Source organism: Meira miltonrushii, assembly GCF_003144205.1.
Source record: "Meira miltonrushii strain MCA 3882 unplaced genomic scaffold FA14scaffold_1, whole genome shotgun sequence".
Taxonomy (NCBI): domain Eukaryota; kingdom Fungi; phylum Basidiomycota; class Exobasidiomycetes; order Exobasidiales; family Brachybasidiaceae; genus Meira; species Meira miltonrushii.
Window position 1 is genome coordinate 3,766,863 of NW_020289943.1, and position 19,379 is coordinate 3,786,241.

At 43.2% G+C, this 19,379-nt stretch overlaps 6 protein-coding genes across 6 annotated transcripts; 3 read left to right on the top strand and 3 right to left on the bottom strand.

Moving 5' to 3' along the window:
• Nucleotides 1-930: 930 nt before the first annotated feature.
• On the bottom strand, nt 931-2,277 carry FA14DRAFT_109635 (uncharacterized protein; the record flags this gene model as incomplete). The annotated part of the gene is made up of 1 exon (XM_025495883.1): nt 931-2,277. A coding segment is annotated over one exon (1,347 nt), but the record flags the coding sequence as incomplete, so codon positions are not given.
• A 1,320-nt stretch (nt 2,278-3,597) lies between these two features.
• FA14DRAFT_22755 (phospholipid-translocating P-type ATPase) lies at nt 3,598-8,881 on the bottom strand. Its single transcript, XM_025502039.1, has one exon. The coding sequence runs from the start codon at nt 8,500-8,502 to the stop codon at nt 3,853-3,855; it is 4,650 nt and encodes a 1,549-aa protein (XP_025358377.1). The 5' UTR covers nt 8,503-8,881; the 3' UTR covers nt 3,598-3,852.
• A 2,030-nt stretch (nt 8,882-10,911) lies between these two features.
• Nucleotides 10,912-13,119, top strand: FA14DRAFT_105799 (DUF1793-domain-containing protein; the record flags this gene model as incomplete). Its single annotated transcript, XM_025495756.1, has 1 exon — nt 10,912-13,119. A coding segment is annotated over one exon (2,208 nt), but the record flags the coding sequence as incomplete, so codon positions are not given.
• Nucleotides 13,120-13,540: 421 nt separating this feature from the next.
• Nucleotides 13,541-14,356, top strand: FA14DRAFT_177355 (uncharacterized protein; the record flags this gene model as incomplete). The annotated part of the gene is made up of 1 exon (XM_025500733.1): nt 13,541-14,356. The coding sequence occupies one exon, from the start codon at nt 13,541-13,543 to the stop codon at nt 14,354-14,356; it is 816 nt and encodes a 271-aa protein (XP_025358379.1).
• A 699-nt stretch (nt 14,357-15,055) lies between these two features.
• FA14DRAFT_188110 (uncharacterized protein) lies at nt 15,056-18,404 on the top strand (the record flags this gene model as incomplete). The annotated part of the gene is made up of 2 exons (XM_025501640.1): nt 15,056-18,169; nt 18,365-18,404. Exons 1-2 carry the CDS (start codon nt 15,414-15,416, stop codon nt 18,402-18,404), a joined length of 2,796 nt encoding a protein of 931 aa, XP_025358380.1. The 5' UTR covers nt 15,056-15,413.
• A 23-nt stretch (nt 18,405-18,427) lies between these two features.
• On the bottom strand, nt 18,428-18,985 carry FA14DRAFT_118515 (uncharacterized protein; the record flags this gene model as incomplete). The annotated part of the gene is made up of 3 exons (XM_025496299.1): nt 18,428-18,648; nt 18,735-18,774; nt 18,836-18,985. The coding sequence occupies 3 exons, from the start codon at nt 18,983-18,985 to the stop codon at nt 18,428-18,430; spliced, it is 411 nt and encodes a 136-aa protein (XP_025358381.1).
• Between the last annotated feature and the right edge of the window lie 394 nt (nt 18,986-19,379).

Genomic DNA, 19,379 nt, shown 5'->3' on the forward strand with positions numbered 1-19,379 from the left:
ACTATGTAGAACATGTAAAAGTACAATATGCTGATGCCAGCAATTCCCCTTTTACAATAATGAACTGATTCTATTTCCGACTGATCGTGTGCACCAATCCTGAACCGATTAGTTCAGAATCACATTCCCATTCTGCAGCAGCATAACGCTACTGTATCATTCGAATCACTTCAAATCCTGACGAGGATAAAGACTTTTTGGTGTGTTGTCCACCAAGATGAACGCATTGTGTCTTGGCCAGCACGATGCAGTCGGTTGCCTCTTCTTCGAAGTACACTCTTGATTGAAGTGAAGACGAGGAATGCATTCTCTTACGAAAAAGCTGATCACTTGGTGTAGGGTACCGACTCTGGGCTATATTTCTCGCCGTTTATCTCTCTGTTGCGAACGTTGGGCACGATTTTGAACTTTTGTCTCATTTGTGACTCCAGACAAATGGGATTAACGCTGATCGTCTTATTGTGAAATGGACTTGCTCGATCGCTTCTTTCAGACAACAATCTGACTCATCTCTTCTCAGTCCCATTCTGTCAGATACACAGATATCAAAAGGTGAAAAAAAGTTGATTGCTATGTATACAATATCATGAATCTTAGAAAAAATGTAAGGTTGTCAATACGAAAGAAAAAGAGTGCAAACAAAAGAATAAACGAAATGCATCAATTGTCCTTGAAATAGTGCTTATGCGTGCATCAAAAAGGGGGGAAAAGCCAAACAACAGTTTATCGTAATTTGGATGGATAATATTGCTTTTGTTCTGCCACATCGATCAATGGCATTCCGGTAGTGGTATTACTGCCGAACGTATCATATCTCGTTGGAGCGTTGAATTGGGTTGCAAATGATTCTTTACCCGAAACAGGCGTCTTCATTCCACTTGCGGCGTATTGTCCTTGACCGGAAATCGGTTGGAATTCATGGTCATCAAAGTTGGATCGGAATGCAAATGGTGCCAAACCAAAGATCAAAATCATCAAAACCAATGATCCTCCCAACAATCCTGATGCCAAAGCTTCGTTGCCGTGCGTTGCATATGCTTTTGGCTTGGGTGAAGGGTTTGGCAAGTTCTTCTTGTGATCTCCTGGGTTATGTGGAACGATTTCTGGATTACTCACGTTGTAATTATTTGCAAATAACCACCAGAGAGACATATTGGCCGAAATCATACCAAAGTCTTGATGGGACGTATTTCCGATAAAGTCAACCGTTTGAGCAGGCGGGAAAGTTCCGTTATTGGCATCAGTAACATGCAAAACATATCTTGATCCACGGTCCAAATGGTTTTTTCCTTGATCCTGTGCTTCACAGTGAGTGTCACCAGCACCGTTATCCAGTAAACCAAGGGCCATGTGCACTGGTCTGGCGAGGTATCGGTTAACGACTGCTTGATAATCAGCGATGACATCGGCACGAGCGTACATGCTAATCTTTGATGTATTTTGCGCAATACCATAATGCCATGCGTTGTAAGTGGTGGTACATGATGTGTTTGTGAAGGGTCTTTCGGGTGTCAAGTATGTCCAAGAACCTGGATTACCGGCCCAGAAAGACATATTGGGATCGTATGCCTTTTGTTTCTTAAGAACTGCATATCTGTGTGAAGCTTGACCACCCATAGAGTGTCCACCAATCACGACTTGGTTCAAATTTGGCCATTGAGTTTTATCAAACAACATATCTGTAAAGTTGTCCATGACCGAGTATGTTGTCAATCTGCGTGTTAGATTTGGACCGCGAGATGCACCTCCTGCTTCCCATTCACTTCCATGGAAGTACAATTCACCTGGCTTTGTACCTCCAGCGGCTGAATCTAATTCGTTCATCCATACCGGGCTGACGATCAACACGCTTCCGTTTGCGACACCGAATGTGCTCTCATTCGCATACACAACGTTAAGAGCGTTTCTGTATAAATTTGCATACTTCCATGCATCTCTCGGTTTACCGGGGAACGTGATCACTGCCCTTTTAATTGCTGCAGGATCAACGCCAGATGTGATATAGAAAGGCATCACTGCACCTGGTACGACTGCCCATGATCGATTGAGAGTGAATCCGACAACCTCAGGAATCATTTGCCATCCACCTGCGGAATCTGCAGTTGTATTAGCTGTTGGAAGAAAGGGAACTCCTGCGTTTTGTGGTAATTGTGCTTCATCTGTATCACCTTGGACAAGTTGGTATTGGGTTGGTGTTTGAGCTGTTTGATTGATGTAAGGAATATTGGCAACATCCTTTGCAGCTTGAACGGGATTTGTGGGCGCTTCATTTGTGATTTGTTCGGCAAACGTGGATGGTGATGGTGCGGGTAGAAGAGAGTATGGATCTATTGTGGTTGTTGCTTGTCTCTTTTGCGGTTGTACGTCATTCTTGTTACGACGAACGACAAGTTTTCTAGCGTTGTGTTGTTGTGCTGATTGATGTGCTGATACGAGATGGCTGGCTACACAGGCAATGACGATAAGCCATATTGCCGATATGTAAGCTTTTGATTGACGCATTTTGACGTTTTTGATCGTGATCAAATTTGATGCTCACTTGTTCCGATCAAAGAAGATGGCCAGCAACGTCTTTGAAAAATGATGTGATGGAAAAGAAGCAACGATCGGCTTTTGGTCAATTTGTTGGATGGTGTAGTGAAATGAGTGTATAAAATGAAAGATGACACGAAAGCAAGAAGGAGGAGTAAAAAAGGCGTGTTGATAATCAAGCCTTTCTTTTGACAGATTTCTATCAAACGGGTTAAAAATACCAGTCTGCCGTGTCTTGTCTATAATTCAGGAGGGTGCAGCCTCTTTAAAAGGGAAAAGGAGCCTGCCTGTCTATACGGGGCGCAGCTGATCTTAAGCCCAAAAGAGGAGAGAAAGGCAGGCAAACAAATCAATTTTGTAGTGTGCAAGGCACAGTTTGTCTAAAAAAACAGTTCCAGTGCTGTTTAACCAATTGAATTCTCTTTGGTATGTGTTTTGCGTGCTTTTTGAATAGTGCATTTCCATTCTCTCTGCCGAACCGCCGCCGGCGGACGGATTAAAAAGGGCAATTAATCTGTGTACAGCCAATATTATTTGCTGTTTAGATGATTTCTGTTTCCCTCGTCTTTTCCCGCTTTAAGCCCAGTAATTTTCCCCTTTTTATTGCGCTGCGCCTCTAGGGTTTATGCGATTAATCTTTGCTCGGCGCGCTTCCCAGCGCACTCAATAAAGTTTTTCTAATGAATTCTTCTTTTTTTATATTCACTCTATAATTAAAATGCACTGCCGCATTTGTAGCTGCACAACAGCAGTGTATGCAACGTAACCTCATCGGTCCTGACTGTGCGTGCGTACGGCTCCTTAACGCCATAAGAAGGGGAAGGTGCCACAGCCTTTGCCGTGCGTGTATGCTCCGATAAGTCTATTTTTGGATACCTATTTAACAAATCAGACACTAATTCGATCATCATCAAATTAAAGTCCAATTATAGATCATATTCAATGCAACCACTCGAGCATATGAAGCGAGCAAGATAGATGAGAGAGGATGTGATGTAGTAGTATATGTAAAGAAAAGAATGTGTATGCGAATGCTGAATGTGTGTGAGTAAAGTATGGAAAGGATATAAAGATGTTGATACGAGTAAGCTCACAGCATGTCATTTTATGCGAGAAACAAAAACGCTCAAGTGAAAAGCGTAAATAGTACAAGAAAGGGTATGAAGCATAAAGAGAAAAAAAGCTCATTTCGAACCAAAAAGCAGATGAAAGGCATTCCGATCATTTGAGTCCGATTGAAAGAAAAGAAAGATCTATTAACAAAAGAAAGAATAAACGAGTCTGTTTTTTAGCTCGAAATTGTTCGTCAAATAACAACGATCACTGGTTTGTGCTCATCGGTCCATTCATTTGTCCGCGAGTATTAGGCAAAAGGGTATCTTCAACACGTTCTTGCAACGTTGGCTGTCTGGTATTTGCCTCCTCTTCTTCTGGCTCATTTTCATCTTCACTTTCGGCTTCCGGTCCAGGCTCTTCTTGTACCTGTCCGAACTCCTGTACGTGTTCCCCTTCTGCTTCACGGATATCGTCATGTCCTGTGTCACTGTGTCGGATTGTTGACAATCTCTTGTCACGTCTTCTACTCAACGTATTTCTCAATCCGCTTGGCAACAACTTTTCACGGATGGTGGATTTCCGTTTGGGTTTTGGATCGTCTGCACTGAAAGAATATCCACGAACAGGTGTACGACTGCCAGTCAGCATATCATGTTGAATACTACTTGCTCTGCTCATAACATTTTGCAAGGGAGCCATTGGATAGCCGTGATACTGTTGTTCATCAACGATATCCGAATTGTCTCCACTACCGCCTGTTTGACCTTCAGGAACGTCTAATCCGTACTTCTTTGCTGCGCGAAGATTTGGCATCGCAGGATCACGAACAAAGTCATGCTGAGGATCAAACTTTTCGATTTGTCGCATGATTTCGATATCCGTTGGATAATAAATCGATCGAACGTGTCGCCAGATAACTTTGGGAATCAGAGAAACGACCACAACCATAATACCAGAGAACCAATACAATGCACTGTGATACAATGCTTGATTGTTACCATAACTGTATGTCCAGATCAACGAAGGCGGGAAAGCAGCATAAATAGGTGCAAAGATGAAGATCAAAACAGGACCGAGCCAAACACCGGCAAAGATCCACCAATTCCAAGCACGCATGTCCAAACCGACGAACAAGTTTGCTACCAAAACGGATGCCATAACAAGTGTTGTTGACCATTCCCACAAGTCGATAAAGTATCCCGTATCCCTTGATGCCGTTTCGTCGTAGCTGTACATGATCAAGAAGTAACAGACGGCTGCTTGCCATATTGCGTCGACAAGATAAATGATGAATAACCCGACGCCAAAGTATTTGCGTTGTCTGCTTCGTGCATATAGCTCCGGCACTGCCATCAGAACATGATCGGGTAAGATACGATCAAAGATACCCATAGCAATCACCGCAGCAACGGTCCAGAATGCGTTCCAGAACAATAGATAAACGTAATCCATAACTTGCGTACTGGACCATGCACAGTAAATTTGGAAGAAGAATAGTGTGAAAATATTGATTTGATTCTTGTAGAAGAAATTGATAATCATTGTACCGTTTCTGTGGTAAGACCAATGGCCGTGAACGAGTAACAATCTCTTCAAGAATCTGAATTGCGCAATTGCATAATCTGAACTATTAACGGCTTGTAAACCTTCTTCACCGGCAATACCAATACCAACGTGAGCTGCTTGAATCATAGAAACATCATTTGCACCATCACCGATTGCCAAAGTCATCACACCTAGTCCATCTCTGATCAATTTAACAATCAAAGCTTTTTGAAGTGGCGAAACACGACAGCAGATAACAGCCTTGCATTTTGTCGAAATTTCCAGTAACAATTCTTTACTAAATTCTTCGCTCAATGCATGTCCTAGAGCTGAACCGTCAATGACCAAAGCGTATCCACCAGATCGTTGTCCGTTGTCCTCGCCCACAAGTGAGGTAGCACTTGCCGTACTGCGTCTTCCTTGCATGGATGGACGTCCCTCGTGGTCTTCACCATCTTCACTCGTTGGCGGCTGATATACCATTTGTTCAAGAACTTCAGATCCACCAAAGAATTGTTCGACGGCACGCTTCAGTTGATTGTAAGCAGAATTAGGTTGACCATATTCTCCTCCTCTGACGACGATCAAATTCATATCTTGCGACAACAACATGGTACTGTAACCGATCGCGATAGCAGTTTCAAGCTTGTCACCCGTTGCAACCCAGATATTAATACCGGCACGCTTTAGATCAGCAATCGTTTCGGGAACACCTTCTTGCAAACGATCTTCAATAGCCGTTGAACCCAACAAAACTAAATCACGCTCCATGTCACTTGCCAAATCCTGCATACGCTCTTCACGTCTTTCCATTGCGACACTGGCTTCATGGTATGAATGCGCAAATTTGCTGTATTCTTCGTGAGTTAGAGGTTTGAATCCTAAGCAAAGCGTACGCAAACCCTTGTTGGCAAATGCTTCTAGAGCTTCATCCGTTGACGATTTCAATGAGTCTTGTCCTGCAGCCGAACGTTCAAAGATGACACTATCGGCACCCTTTGTGAGCAAAAAGATCTTTTCATCCGATTCCCTCTTGACAATTACACTCATACGCTTTCGTACAGAGGAGAATTCCAAAACAGTCAACAATTCGTACTTTTCAAAGTCACCCGAAGGAATTTGAATAACCAACGTGTTACGCTCCTTTCCGCAGAATATGAAACCGACATCAGCGGCAGCTTGAACAAGTGCTTCTTCATCGGGACTTTGCGCTTTGAATTCCAACTCTCCAGTCTCTTCATCTTCGCCAGTGACAACAGTATGACATAAAGCCAACAAACGCCAGAACCATCCAAGAATTTTCTCTTGATCAGAGTTGCCACCTTGACGCAAAGCATCGTTCAATGAACAATCTTTAAAAGGTGCAACTTCTGCATTGGCACGTTTGACCTTCTTGAGTGTCGAGCCAGCCTTTTCTGCGGAAGATGATACAGATCCTGTATCGACCGATGAATGAATCTTTTCTGAATCGCTTTGATCGTGATTGTTTTCGCTGTCCTGTCCGGTGTACAAAGCCGTGCCGATTGAGCATTCTCTGAAGATCATCAAGTTTTGCGTCAATGTACCAGTCTTGTCGGAGAAAATGTATTCGATCTGACCTAGATCATCGGCCAAATTCCATGAACGAGCAATTGTTCTTCGATTTGTTTTTTCATAGTAGATATCATAATCGTCAAAGATAAAGTATGCTTGAATCGTACGAACCACCTCAATAGAAATATATAGTGAGATCGGAACAATATTTTGGAACGTAATGAGCGAATTACCAAAAGTGACCAAACCGTTTATATTAGGATTATCGTCACTGAAGATTGCATAGAATTCCCAATAAGCGTCCCTGGCAAAGTAGTAGTTTTCGATCCGAGCATCAGCAATAGCACATCCAACAGCCATAGCAGCCAAGATGAGCAAATTGATGTACACCATTGGGTTCATCAATCGTTCAACTTGACCACGCTTGGTAGGTGTATTACCCGAATTGGCAATGATCTTTGTATCAGCACCCGTCATGAGCACCAATCCGATCACCCATCTGGAATTACGTAAATTGCATCCACGCAGTAAGATTTGATTGATCGTGACTGGGCATCGCAAAGGGTTGCCTTCATGATCAAAACGGTCTCCGAGAACGACACTTGCATTGAGCCTGTACATATTCGTATCTTGAGGTTCAGCATCAACGCGCATCAATGCTTCAGCACATGCACTTGCCGATCGAAGCTGAGTTGCCAATTCAGGAACAGCATGTCGTACTTTCAAATTTGTTTCTCCGTCCAAATTCTTCGTTTCAACGTAACAGCAATCTTCTTCTTCCGAAGTGGCACAAACGATAATATCGGCAGGGATAGGATCATTATTCTTCAACAAGACAAAATCACCAACCCGCAGATCTTCCCAATTACGTTTCTTCCATCGAGGTGAACGTTTTTCCCAATACTTTGCTTCTTGTTCTGGGGTAAGAATCTTTCCTCGATGTTTGATGCGACCGTCATCGAGATGCTCGTATTCGCTACCGCCCATCGTTGATGCTCTACGTGTCATTCCTGCAGGTAAAGAGCTCATTGAAGTTCTTTGACGTGTGAGATCATGTCCCGCAACGCTTGATTGCATTCCGCTATCTTGCGTCACCGTTCTGAATGGTGCTGTACCTCCTCCTGGAGCATCAAGTGGTGGTTCAGAAGGCCCAACAACGGATGCATTGTCATGATGAGCTGAAATGTCTTGTGCATGTTGCTCCATCTTCTTCTGCTGACGCTTCTTTCCGCCCAGCATTTGATCCCAGAAAGCTGATAGAGCTGATTTGATTGACCTTTGCTTTGATTCGGTAACATTTGGATTCGTCCATCCTCCGCCGATCAAAACACGTACTTTGGCATTGTTGATACTTCGATCACTGATGTGTCTTCTCCAATCTTCGTATCCATCTTTAATCATCGTGACTGCCAAGACGACCAAGAGTGGCAACATGGCAAGACCCGGTGAAATCGTGGCGAATTTGGGAAAGAATTGCAAAACAACAATCAAGGTAAAGAACATATTGGCAACACGATGATACTGCTCCCATAAATTTTTGAAAAAGAAATTGTAAATCGTATAACGTGCCGTTAAAAGTTGATTCGTTGCAAATTGCCAATGTCTGAGTGGCTTTCCTTTCTTGTCAAATGCTTCTGCTGGGAGGGGCTCATTGAAATAGACCGATCTTGGAGCTGGTGGCGGTCTAGTGCGAGCGAAGAGGTTCTCAGGATTAAGTCTCTTCAGTTTCGTCTGTAGCCTTGCTGACCATCCTTCCCCTGATTGGCGAACAGCACGTCGTCTCGCATTCCTCCGTCGTGTGGAGACTGACGTATTTGTTCTCCGGAGCATACCCATCTTTGGTTGTGATTATGAGCGGCGAGGAGAGAGACGGTCGTGAATTGTAAATGTGCAATCGATATATGAAATGATAGGGATACGGGTCTTGAGTATCCCTTCCTTAATGTCGATATATTTTGTTGATCACCAAGAGACCGGTCAGCACTGCCTTATCCGGGAGATGTTAAGAGTTTCTTTTAATGCTACTTCGCAGTAGCACAGAAAGATGAAGGAGGCGATGTCTCGGAGATTGAAATTGGTTGAGAAGAATGTATCCCTTTCCTTTCAAACGTGATTGCACCACTTGCAAATAGGAGCTTGGATGATGAATAGCGAATGATTCTTCGAGACTCGTCAATCAGTCGTCAACACCTTGCTGAAGGAAAGCTTAATCGAAGATGCTCACGAATTTCTTCCTCTGCTGAATTGATCAGAAGAGAAAGCTATGTTGATGGCGTAAAGAGCAGAGAGGGCGATAGAAAAGGCGAAAGACCTAAGTAAGATCGCCTATCTTGCACGCGATCAATTATCCTTTCCTTTCCTCGTGCTGTGATTTATACGCAACACACCTATGCGATAAATTGAGTGATGATGATCACAATGAGAAACTCACTCAGATCAGATTTCATCAAGTGTAAGCAAAAGCGTTGTATATTATTTTTCTTGTCATATGCTATTATGCGGATATAAAATTGACACCAGCCAAACACGCAATTTATTTGACCACGTTTCAGGCGCAAAGACAGTGTGTTTTGAATGTGACAGTAGTAAGCCTTTCATTTGAGTGCGGTTGCTAAAATTCCGAGTGTATATGAATATATTCGATGCGCATTCGCACAATCAGCTGCTGAAGAAGAATTCGGCCCGTAATAAGGAAAGGGCTCGCGTGCGTGTATTTGAGTGAGTGTACACCGAATAGCCACTGAAAATGATAGGCGCGCTCTTTGGCATACACTGTCTCTCTTTTCTCTCACTTTTATCATATTGAAACCCTTTTTCATGCTTGCGCGGGAGTCTGAGCCCGTTTTATCGACAAAGATTTCCGCGGGAGAGCGCAAGCACGCATAACGTCTTATGCTTGTACCGCACCGCTTCTTTTCATGCATTTCGTTAGCCATCATCATTGGTATAAGGATATGATGATTATTAAAGTATAATTATATTACATATCATTCACTGGCTTCACTTATGAGATAAGGCAACGGGAAGCAATATGATCTCGACTGAGTTAATATAGTATAAGCTGACAAACCACAGAATGAGGCTTAATACTTGATCCAAAGAAGATTGTCTTACCAATGAAAATTTCGTGTTCATCTGTTGTTGTTCTGTCATTACCGTTCTAAAAGGGCTCGGACATAAATGGAGTTAAAAGATTTGAAATTGTTCGATACGCAGCAGCATGCCTGTTGTATGTATATTGACGTACAGTGGTGGAGGAGTGTTGTTGTTCTTTGGCAGCATTTGGACAGTCTTTGAACCCTTACAGCTAGCTAACAACACGCGACCAAACCTTCTTCGAGTGTGTGTATGTTTGTGTGGCAGGGCGTAAGATGCATAAATTAGACCAAGAGCATTAGACTAGCCCATGTTCAAAGCATTCTATTCATCCTTGCACTAATTCTCCCATTCGGAAAGGCAAGCCAGCCATCCTTCAAGTGTGCATATATATGCATACTCAATCAATCCATTTAGACCAGCACAGATTGCATGTGGATTCCCATTTACCCCACCTTTATTCCTAACATTCACCTTTTTGCTCGATTCTCGTTCAATTCATGACGATCTAATTTAGCTTATCAACATATAAACAAAGAAGCAAGGAAGGCGCCAAGGAATACGTTCTTTTTTCTCTCTCTTTCATTCATTCAGGAGGACATTTGACTTTGACCGCTCCATTTCACTAGGCCAAGTTAGGACCACCCCTTTCTCCGCACAGTTCGCATCAACTCCTTTGGAGGTCAATACTTTACCCCAGATACACGAATATTTCATATCACAATCATTTATTCTCCCAACCACATCCTCCTCACTCCACTCGCAAAGAAGAACCTGGATTTGTAGAAACCATCAGACGGCAAGATGAGGCCAAACAGTATCATTGCTGCCATTGCTATGGCATTCACTATCGCTACGCCAAGCTATGCATCACTTAAACATACAAATGCGGAAGCATTTGTTCAATTGGCAGATCTAACAAGACCTGAGCATTTGAAGCAAGGTAGATTCATGAACGTGAAAGGTCAAGATAGCAGCAACACAGGCTCTTACACACCTGAAGGAGTGGATTGGACGGCAGAAGAATTATTAGGCAATATTCTTGGTAGAGATCCTCATCAGATGAACAAACTCGAATTAGAGAACAATCCAATCATGCAAAAGTTGCTAGCCGCAAGTGCTGCAGACAGAGTGGAAGCCTCAGATCAAAGCAGCACCTTCTCTCCTTTCAATCCACCAAGCATTCCTCTTGCCGTCAAGAGCCCTTATTTGAACGCTTGGCTTCCTTCTGGTAGCAACCCAGATGCAACACCCCCAAACTATGTCGGAAACGGAGGTTACCTTGCTGGTCAATATCCCGCGTTTTGGACATCTTCTTATGGTGCTGACGGTGATTATCGTTTAGGATGGACTGGGTACATTCGTGTGGATAATACTACCTATCAATGGATGGGTAACGGTTTCGGTACGATTGTACGTGCAGGACAAAATGCAAAGCAAACAAGTCTCACATACACCTCTACCAGATCAATCTTTTCTTTCGATGCTGATGGTGTCAAATTCAACGTGACTTTCATGACACCCGTTTGGCCTAATGATTATTTCCGTCAAAGTATTCCTCTCAGTTATATGCACTTCTCCTTGGATCGTAGCAGCGCGACAAATAGAAGCGTTCAAATGTATACAGATATCGATGAGAGATGGTGCACCGGTCACGATTACGATTACCAGAATTATCCAATGAACATGCAATGGGTTGACAATGCTAATGGATCTTCAATCTATTTCGTCCAACGAACAAATCCACAACAATATACAGAATTCCGTCAACGTGCCGAATGGGGCTCTGCAACGTATGCCGTTCGTAAACGTAAAGGATTGAGCTCGCGAAACAATAATAATGTGGTCGCTCAACTTGAATTCTTGACGCAAGGATCAATGACATATGACCATAATCCCGTTGGAGGACCGGATAATTCATTCTCGTATGCCATTGACTTTGATGGAAAAGGTGGAGATGAAGCTCTGTTTGCCATTGGTTTCATTCGTACGCCATATGTCAATTATATTAAAAAGGTCCCTTCAAAGAATGACACAAACCACGATGGAAGTCCGAAATCATACCTACAAGACAGGTTCGGTTATTGGATGGCAAAGTATCCCAACTTTTCTGATCTCGTTTCGTTCTTCATGGATGACTATGAAAATGCTTTGGATCATTGTATCAAACTGGATCAACAAATCGATCAAGATAGTCAAAAGGCTGTTGGAGGCGGTGAGATTGGTGCTCAATATTCTGCAATCACCCAATTAAGTCTCCGTCAATCATTTGCAACTTTGGAATGGACTGTGCCATACAACGATACCAGCAAATCTTACAATACTTCCGATACAATCGTCTTTTTGAAGGAGATTAGTTCCAACGGAGACATGCAAACAGTCGACGTTTTCACACCTCAATTCCCGATGTTGACTTATTTGAATCCGGAAATCTTGCGCGATATCATGAGACCGATCTTTGAATATACCGAATCAGGCTTGTACCCTAACAAATGGTGCGTACACGATTTGGGAGTGTATCCATCTGCATTTGGACACAATGATGGAAAAGATGAACCTATGCAAGTAGAAGAAAGTGGAAATATGATTTTGTTGGCACTGCATTATGCACAATTGGTAGGAGAAAAAGTTGCAAAGCCTTGGTTATCATCGCATTACAAAATTATGAAACAATGGGCAGAATTTTTGATTGAAGATTCATTGGTGCCTGCAGCGCAACTCAGTACGGACGATTTTGCGGGAACGTTGGCTAATCAAACCAATTTAGCTCTCAAGGGTATTGAGGGTATTGCCGCAATTGGACATATTGCAAACATGATCGGCAAGACTGATGATGCAAAGAATTATGCCAATGTCTCTCAAACGTACATCCAAGCCTTTTACGGATATGCAATCAACAAGAATGGCAGTCATGTCAAGTTGGACTATCAAGATGACAACAGTTGGGGAACTTTGTATAATTTGATTTTCGATCGCTTGCTCAATCTTGGCTTAGTGGCAAAGGAGATCTACACGAAGCAAGACGCATTCTACCCTACAAAGGTGCAAAAGTACGGTACACCACTCGATTCACGTTATACATGGGCAAAGACTGATTGGCAAATGTGGGCAAGTGGAACGGCCGATAATACGACAACAAAAGAATTTTGGATTGAAGAATTGTACAAATATGTTACAGATCGTAAAGAAGATGCACCATTTTCTGATTTATATGAAACTCTTGATGGAGATTTCCCAAGGGAGCCATCAACGCCAAGAGTTTTGTTTATCGCTAGACCGGTTGTTGGAGGACACTTTATTCACTTGGCATTGGATAAAGCCAATGCGGCAAACAATGTGACCGAGTATCAATATGGACCACCGATCAAATCAGGACACCATGGAAAGCATTCATTGGGTGAATTGGAAATGCATGCTAAACAAGCAAGGGTTGCTGCTTTGTCCGAATTGAAGAATCAACATGATGACAATGCACACAACGGTAAACATGAGAACAATAATTTGGTTTATGGATCTCAAAAGGCCTTCAGATTGGGCGGCGCAAAGAAGGTACATTACAACCGACAAATGTGATCAAGATCGTTCTTTACATACACCCTTTTGCTTATCTTTTCTTTTAAAACTTCTTCGCTAGCACTGCTGTTTATTATTCTTCTCCCAATACTTCAAATGAAACAATATTTTTCCCTTCAATATGACGCCTCCGTTTCCAATTTGTGTGTAAGCGCGTTTGTTTTCAGTTGATTAGCTCTTTTTACGACGTCCATCTTCCAATGTGATGGCGGATGACTCTGGAGATAGCAATCACGTACCATTACCTGCGAATGACACAAAAGAGTTGATCGAGCTACTATACCCTATTCCAAAGTTAGGATGTACATTCAAACTCAAACAAGTAGCAGGAGACGGTTCTACGACCGGATCTAGTCTCTGGCTTTCCTCTCAAATTCTAGTATGCTATCTCCAGCAAAAGTATGATCGAAGAATACCTCCGAAAGATTTCAGCAATAATCGAGTGATCGAATTAGGCGCAGGGATCGGGTTGACGTCATTGGTTTTGGAGAGATTGGGTTGGAATGTGATTGCAACGGATATTGCGCCTCCTTTGCATACAGTCTTAGGACCGAACGTAAGCCGGAACAGTCAAGGTGGTGTAGAGGTGCGTTCATTGGATTGGACGACAATCTCTAATGATGTGATTGACGAAAGTGACTTTGATGTGGATTTGGTTGTTACTGCCGATACAATCTATCAACCTGCATTAGTTGATGGGTTGTGCAAAACGATTCAGCTTCTCTTGATAAAGGCATTGAAAGGGCAAAGTTCACATGCTCAGCAAACGATCAAGAAGGCATCTTCGTCTCAGAAACGTCCACATGCACTGATCGCATTAGAGAGACGAGATGATAAACAAGTTCAAACTGCTTTAAATCATGCAAGAGAGCAACACAATCTTATCTTGAAGCAAATACCGCCTCGTGAAGTTCGTAAAGCCGTTGATGCATGTTTCGGCAATTCTCCCGATTGGCCAAGACAGGTGTGGGATGATGTAGAAATTTGGCGAGCAGATTATTTCGATCAAGATGTAATTTAGTTAGGTACCTGATCTTCTAATTGTCTCACTTTTGATTCATTCAATTCAAGATGCACTGAATGTACACTACTAGACTTTCCATATGTACATTCATCTTACAATCACGATCGGACAACATAATTTGAAAGTCCGATGTGAGATTCTGTGCATATCAGCATTTCAACAGTAAAGTCACAGAAAGAGTGTGGAGTGCGGCAGTACAACGGTTTTGTTCTTCGAAAAAGATCGACAGAAGGGGAGGGTAAAGCCAAGAAAAGGACTAGTGAGTTAGGGTTTGACTTTCAATCTGCCCTGTCAAACGAAAAAAAGAAATCATCTTCCCTTCTCTTTTCCTGTTGTCTTGTCATGCCATTTCTTGTTCGTGTATCTAACTGTACGCACGGGGGGAAAGAACAGGCGTAGCGCGAGTGCATTGCATCCGATCCACAAGAGCGGGGCATCGTTCTATAACAAAAGCCGGGTTATTATGGTTCACAAGGAGACTTGATTTAGTATTTTTCCCCTTTTCGTGCGTATGCGTGTGTGTGTGCGCCCACCCGCGCATGTACGTTTGCAACCGTATGTGCAGTGCATGGGTAGGGTACCGTACCTGTCATTGTAAGTTCTTCTTAGTGTGAATAAAAATATTATACATTATGAATAGCAGCATATTTGAAATGTCTTGTGAAATATATATGCAAAACCGTTCTCCAGGCACATCCGGAATTCAATCAAACAGCATTAATTAACTTTTCATCTTTCTTCCACCCTTGCATCCTTGCTTCTTACTTTGCTGCCATCAACTTCGACATCATACAAGATACACTCTTTATTTATTCGGGTGTGAATGGGAGACTCCTTCAACAGAGTAACGCGTTAAAGCCCTTCCTTCTCATTCGGCATATCCGCACCGCTCCTTTTTGATTATCGACGCGGACTACCAAACGATCATCTACACATTCATATCAATCGCCTTTCCATGGCTTCCGTCCAGAGTTATCTCTCGATTAAAGAGAGACTCTTTCTTTAATTTCAACAGAGTAAAGCACACAATTATCAATTTATCTGTATAACAATCATGTTTCAAAAAGCTGGCAGTAGGAGCTGGAGCGATCTAATCCATACCTCAAGACATCGACAAGGGCCTTTGCCACAGTACAAGCCCCATCTCAAATCTTTCACTCAATGGCAAGATACCTTATCCCAATTTCACAAGCAAAGACGAGTAGTTTGGCGAGATGGAGACATTCTTTGGCAAAGAATGATGCGGTACGCATACACTGTCTGGTCACATTGCCTACGAATAGCATATGCTGCCTTTGTGCAGATATCGATAATGGCCAGAAGGTATGCTGAAAATGCTACTGGCTTTCAAATCTTAATCGGTGTTGGAATAGGTGGCTTGGTATTCATCGTCTCTCTACTTCTCATCGTACGTTCGCAACAGAACAAAAGGGCGATCAAAGCGCTTCATCTTCGTGAAAAGGAGGCATTACAAGATGAAGAGTATGATTCGGATGATTTCGATTTTGAAGATGATTTGGAAGAAGAGGAAAAGGCATCTTCATTACCGCCACATCTACGCAAAATGTTGATCGCATCCCGACAAAATCGAAGATCTTCTAGCAAAGATTCTGCTCTATCGAGACCTCGACCTAGTAGTCTGATTCGAATCGTCAGCTCTGATCCGCAATCACAGTTGAGCGAAAATGCGATGCAGATGGATCTGCATGCACGTCCTGGTCATAGTCCTGTGCCCAATTCACGAAAGAGAAAAGAGAGTGGCAGGCTCTTGCATGGCAATGAGCAATCAAGCAGCTCCTCTAATGCTTCCTCTCCTCGTTTGGTGCACACAGCTGGTCGATCGGCAAAGCAGAGGAGATCTACTTCACGCAACTCAGACCACGAATCGAAGCGACCTACTCGATTGGATTCACTCACACGTCAAGGAAAGTCTAGCCAAAATAATGATGAGATCGGCTCCCAATCGCCCAACAGTCTCAAATCATTCGCTTCTGCACAGACAGATATGGATAGTCTATGGATTGGATCTCCGGCAGAGACATCGAACAAGTTGGCATCAATTCTAAGAAGAGAACCACAATATTACGCAAGTCTACCCCAAACGCCTTTAGCAGTTGATCAGCATATTCTAGATACCCGATCACCTTATGGCTTTTGGAGTGTGGAACCCAATTCTGAATTTGCCAATAGCGATACTTTTCACACTCTTCCACCTACGAGTACTCTCTCGCCCGGTAGGCTACCGCCTGGAGCAGGACGTGGACCAACATCACCTGTGGGTGGCGGACTCGGAGCCGGTCCAAGGCTAGGCACGCTATCACCCGAACAAGCACAAGCATTATGGCCAGAAAAGCGGCAGAAGATGGTCAAATTACGTGAACCGGATTGGAGTCCTTACATAGAGGTTCATGAACGAGCACGAGAAAGATTAGATAAGATGGCAGAGATGAGTGCGATTAGAAGTACATCACCTTTTTTGGTCTCCGGATCATCAATCTCGGAAGAAGGATCTGGGTCTGGAAACGGATCTAATACAGGCGATGAAGATGATGAATTCTGGTTTGAGCGCTTTACCAAATCGACCGCTGCTTCTGGAAGAGATTGGGATTGGCGAAAGCGCAGAGCACGTCAAAGAGCTACAGCACGTATGGCTACGATTGGAGGAAATAGCGTTTCAGCAGTGGATGCTAATGGAATGCCAATGCAAACCTTGAATGGTGTTTCTGCACAACTGATTTCTGACCTACAGCTTCAAAAGCCATTACCCGTCCAGCCTGGAGATTCGGCTGTCTATCTTTCCGAAAATGGTCAGCCAAGGAGACAAAGTCCAAATTCGCTACCTGTACCATTACGAACTGCAAGTGCACCTCTTCTTTCGACTGTGTCTACCGAGAATGATAGGCAGGACAACGTCAAAGCGGTTGAGAATGGCAGTCATGGTCGAAATGGACAATCACCTCCTTCTGCGTATGAGCAAGGCAGACTAATTGCTTCCGGTCAAAATTGGCCTAGATTTCAATCTTCTGCTCGAACGTTGAGTCTCGGAAGTAGCGCAAACAGTTCACCTAAATTGAACAACGAAGCAGGACCTTTTGAGAAACGTAGCAGACGATTTTCAGATACGGATCAAGCAGATGCAGATGAAGCTGTGAGTGTGCCGGGCAGATTGAGTAGCTTGAAACCTAAAGCGGTGAAAAAGTTGATCATGCGCGGAAGGAGTTCGAAGCAAGATCTGCGTGCCGTTGCAGAGGAAGAGCAACAAAAGTATAACAGACAACAATCAAATGGCAAACATGTTCAGGAAAATGGCATACAGGCAACCGGATGGTCAGTCTCGCCAGACGATCACCAACGTCAAACCCGCGATGTACGAAAAGCCAGTTCGATGAACCGATTGAATGCTCAATTCACAGCCAGTACGCCTGCTTTACCTCTCAGCTCAATGCCTGACCCACCACTCGGCAATCATGTCTCGCCTTGGACGGAACAAAGGATAGAATCACAACAGGCTTGGAGTAGCGCAGATGCTTATGGTGTTTCTGCTCCGACATCCTTTGAGCCAGAGAGAAATGGCGGTGGCGCAAGTTTATTCGCACGTCCTTCTGGTCGTATGACAGAATCACAAAATGACAACGTATTGACCAGTGATCTGGCCCAGTTGTATAGCAGCTTTTATGCTATTTCTCCATCCCAGTCACCTACCTTGCCACAACAAGATCCATCACAGCATTCGCCTGGCCGAAGAAGACCAGTTCGACATGAAACAATGCCATTGCTTCATTCTACCAATCAGCTTGGTTTTACTATGCCGTAATCTCAAGCATACCCCGATGCAATACTGTAGGAGAGCGTAGATACCACATTTAATTTTACAACAAATCCCCTTTATCATGCTCTCGATGCATTTCCTATACAAAAGCTAACTATTTGCTCTACTTTCTGTATAATACCCACCTCTGCAACGAGGTACACATTCATTTTTTCAATTGCACAACCATCTTTTAGTTCTACATTTTTGCATGAAACACAATCAGGAGTGAAATGAAGGAGAAAAAAAGATTCATTGCATTACTTTAAATCGCTCATTTTGAAATTTTGTCCTAATCTACGTAATTGATTGATTCGATCACAATTTGGCTCTTGAACACATACGAATCCGCCTTCTTCGAAATTACCGGTTTGTCCATCGGGATATGAGCATCTGATTTGTTGTTCGAATGGGCATGGGCAATGTGCTGGCTTGTCTACACAAGAAAGTGTTCTGGGACAAAGGAATTTAGAGCATGTCGCTAAAAAGGAAAGTTGTGGTAAAGGATGATTGATTAAGCTTCTGGCGGGGTTTACTTCATTTATCTCCTCACGTCCATTAACTTACCTGCTTGTACACGATCGTCAAACCATTTACTGTCGCCAGACTTTGGGGACGAAAAGAATATCAGTCACGCATCCCTCAACCGACATCAGCATTTCACTTACAGGTGGCACTTCTTGCTCTCTTTGTTCGAATGCCTGACCTCCGCCGAACATATGTTGAAAGAATTGTGCATGAACGACTTGTGTGAGTTGCAGAATTGTGATTAGCAGCAAGATGCATGCACTCGAGATATTCAGTAGTCTGTTCTTCATCTTGTCCTGATGAGGTCAATGGCGAGATCAAGTGGTTGTAAGAGGTTAAAGCATAGAATGGCCTGAGCGATCTTCTTAACAAAAAAGCGGACAGCCTTGAAGCAGCTGACTTTACGCGTTACAGACAGACAGACACTTTCACCTTCGTGTTGTTCTCCACTCAATACAACCTTCTCATCCAACTACCACAACGCAATGGCAAGTCCACTTCCTAATCGTGGCAGGATTGCTCGTAATTCAATCAATAATGCTTCTCCTTCAATGAGAGCACCAGCCACGCCATATGATATTTATAAAAGTCAACATCCAATCGGACGTACTTCATCTAATCTATTGACTGCAAGTCGAAATGGTACGCCAAACACTTCTCAATCCGTCTTTTTGGATCCTTCAA

Bases quoted from the DNA above. Each gene is read 5' to 3' on its own strand.
- FA14DRAFT_22755 (XM_025502039.1), bottom strand. From the start codon at position 8,502: ATGGGTATGCTCCGGAGAACAAATACGTCAGTCTCCACACGACGGAGG.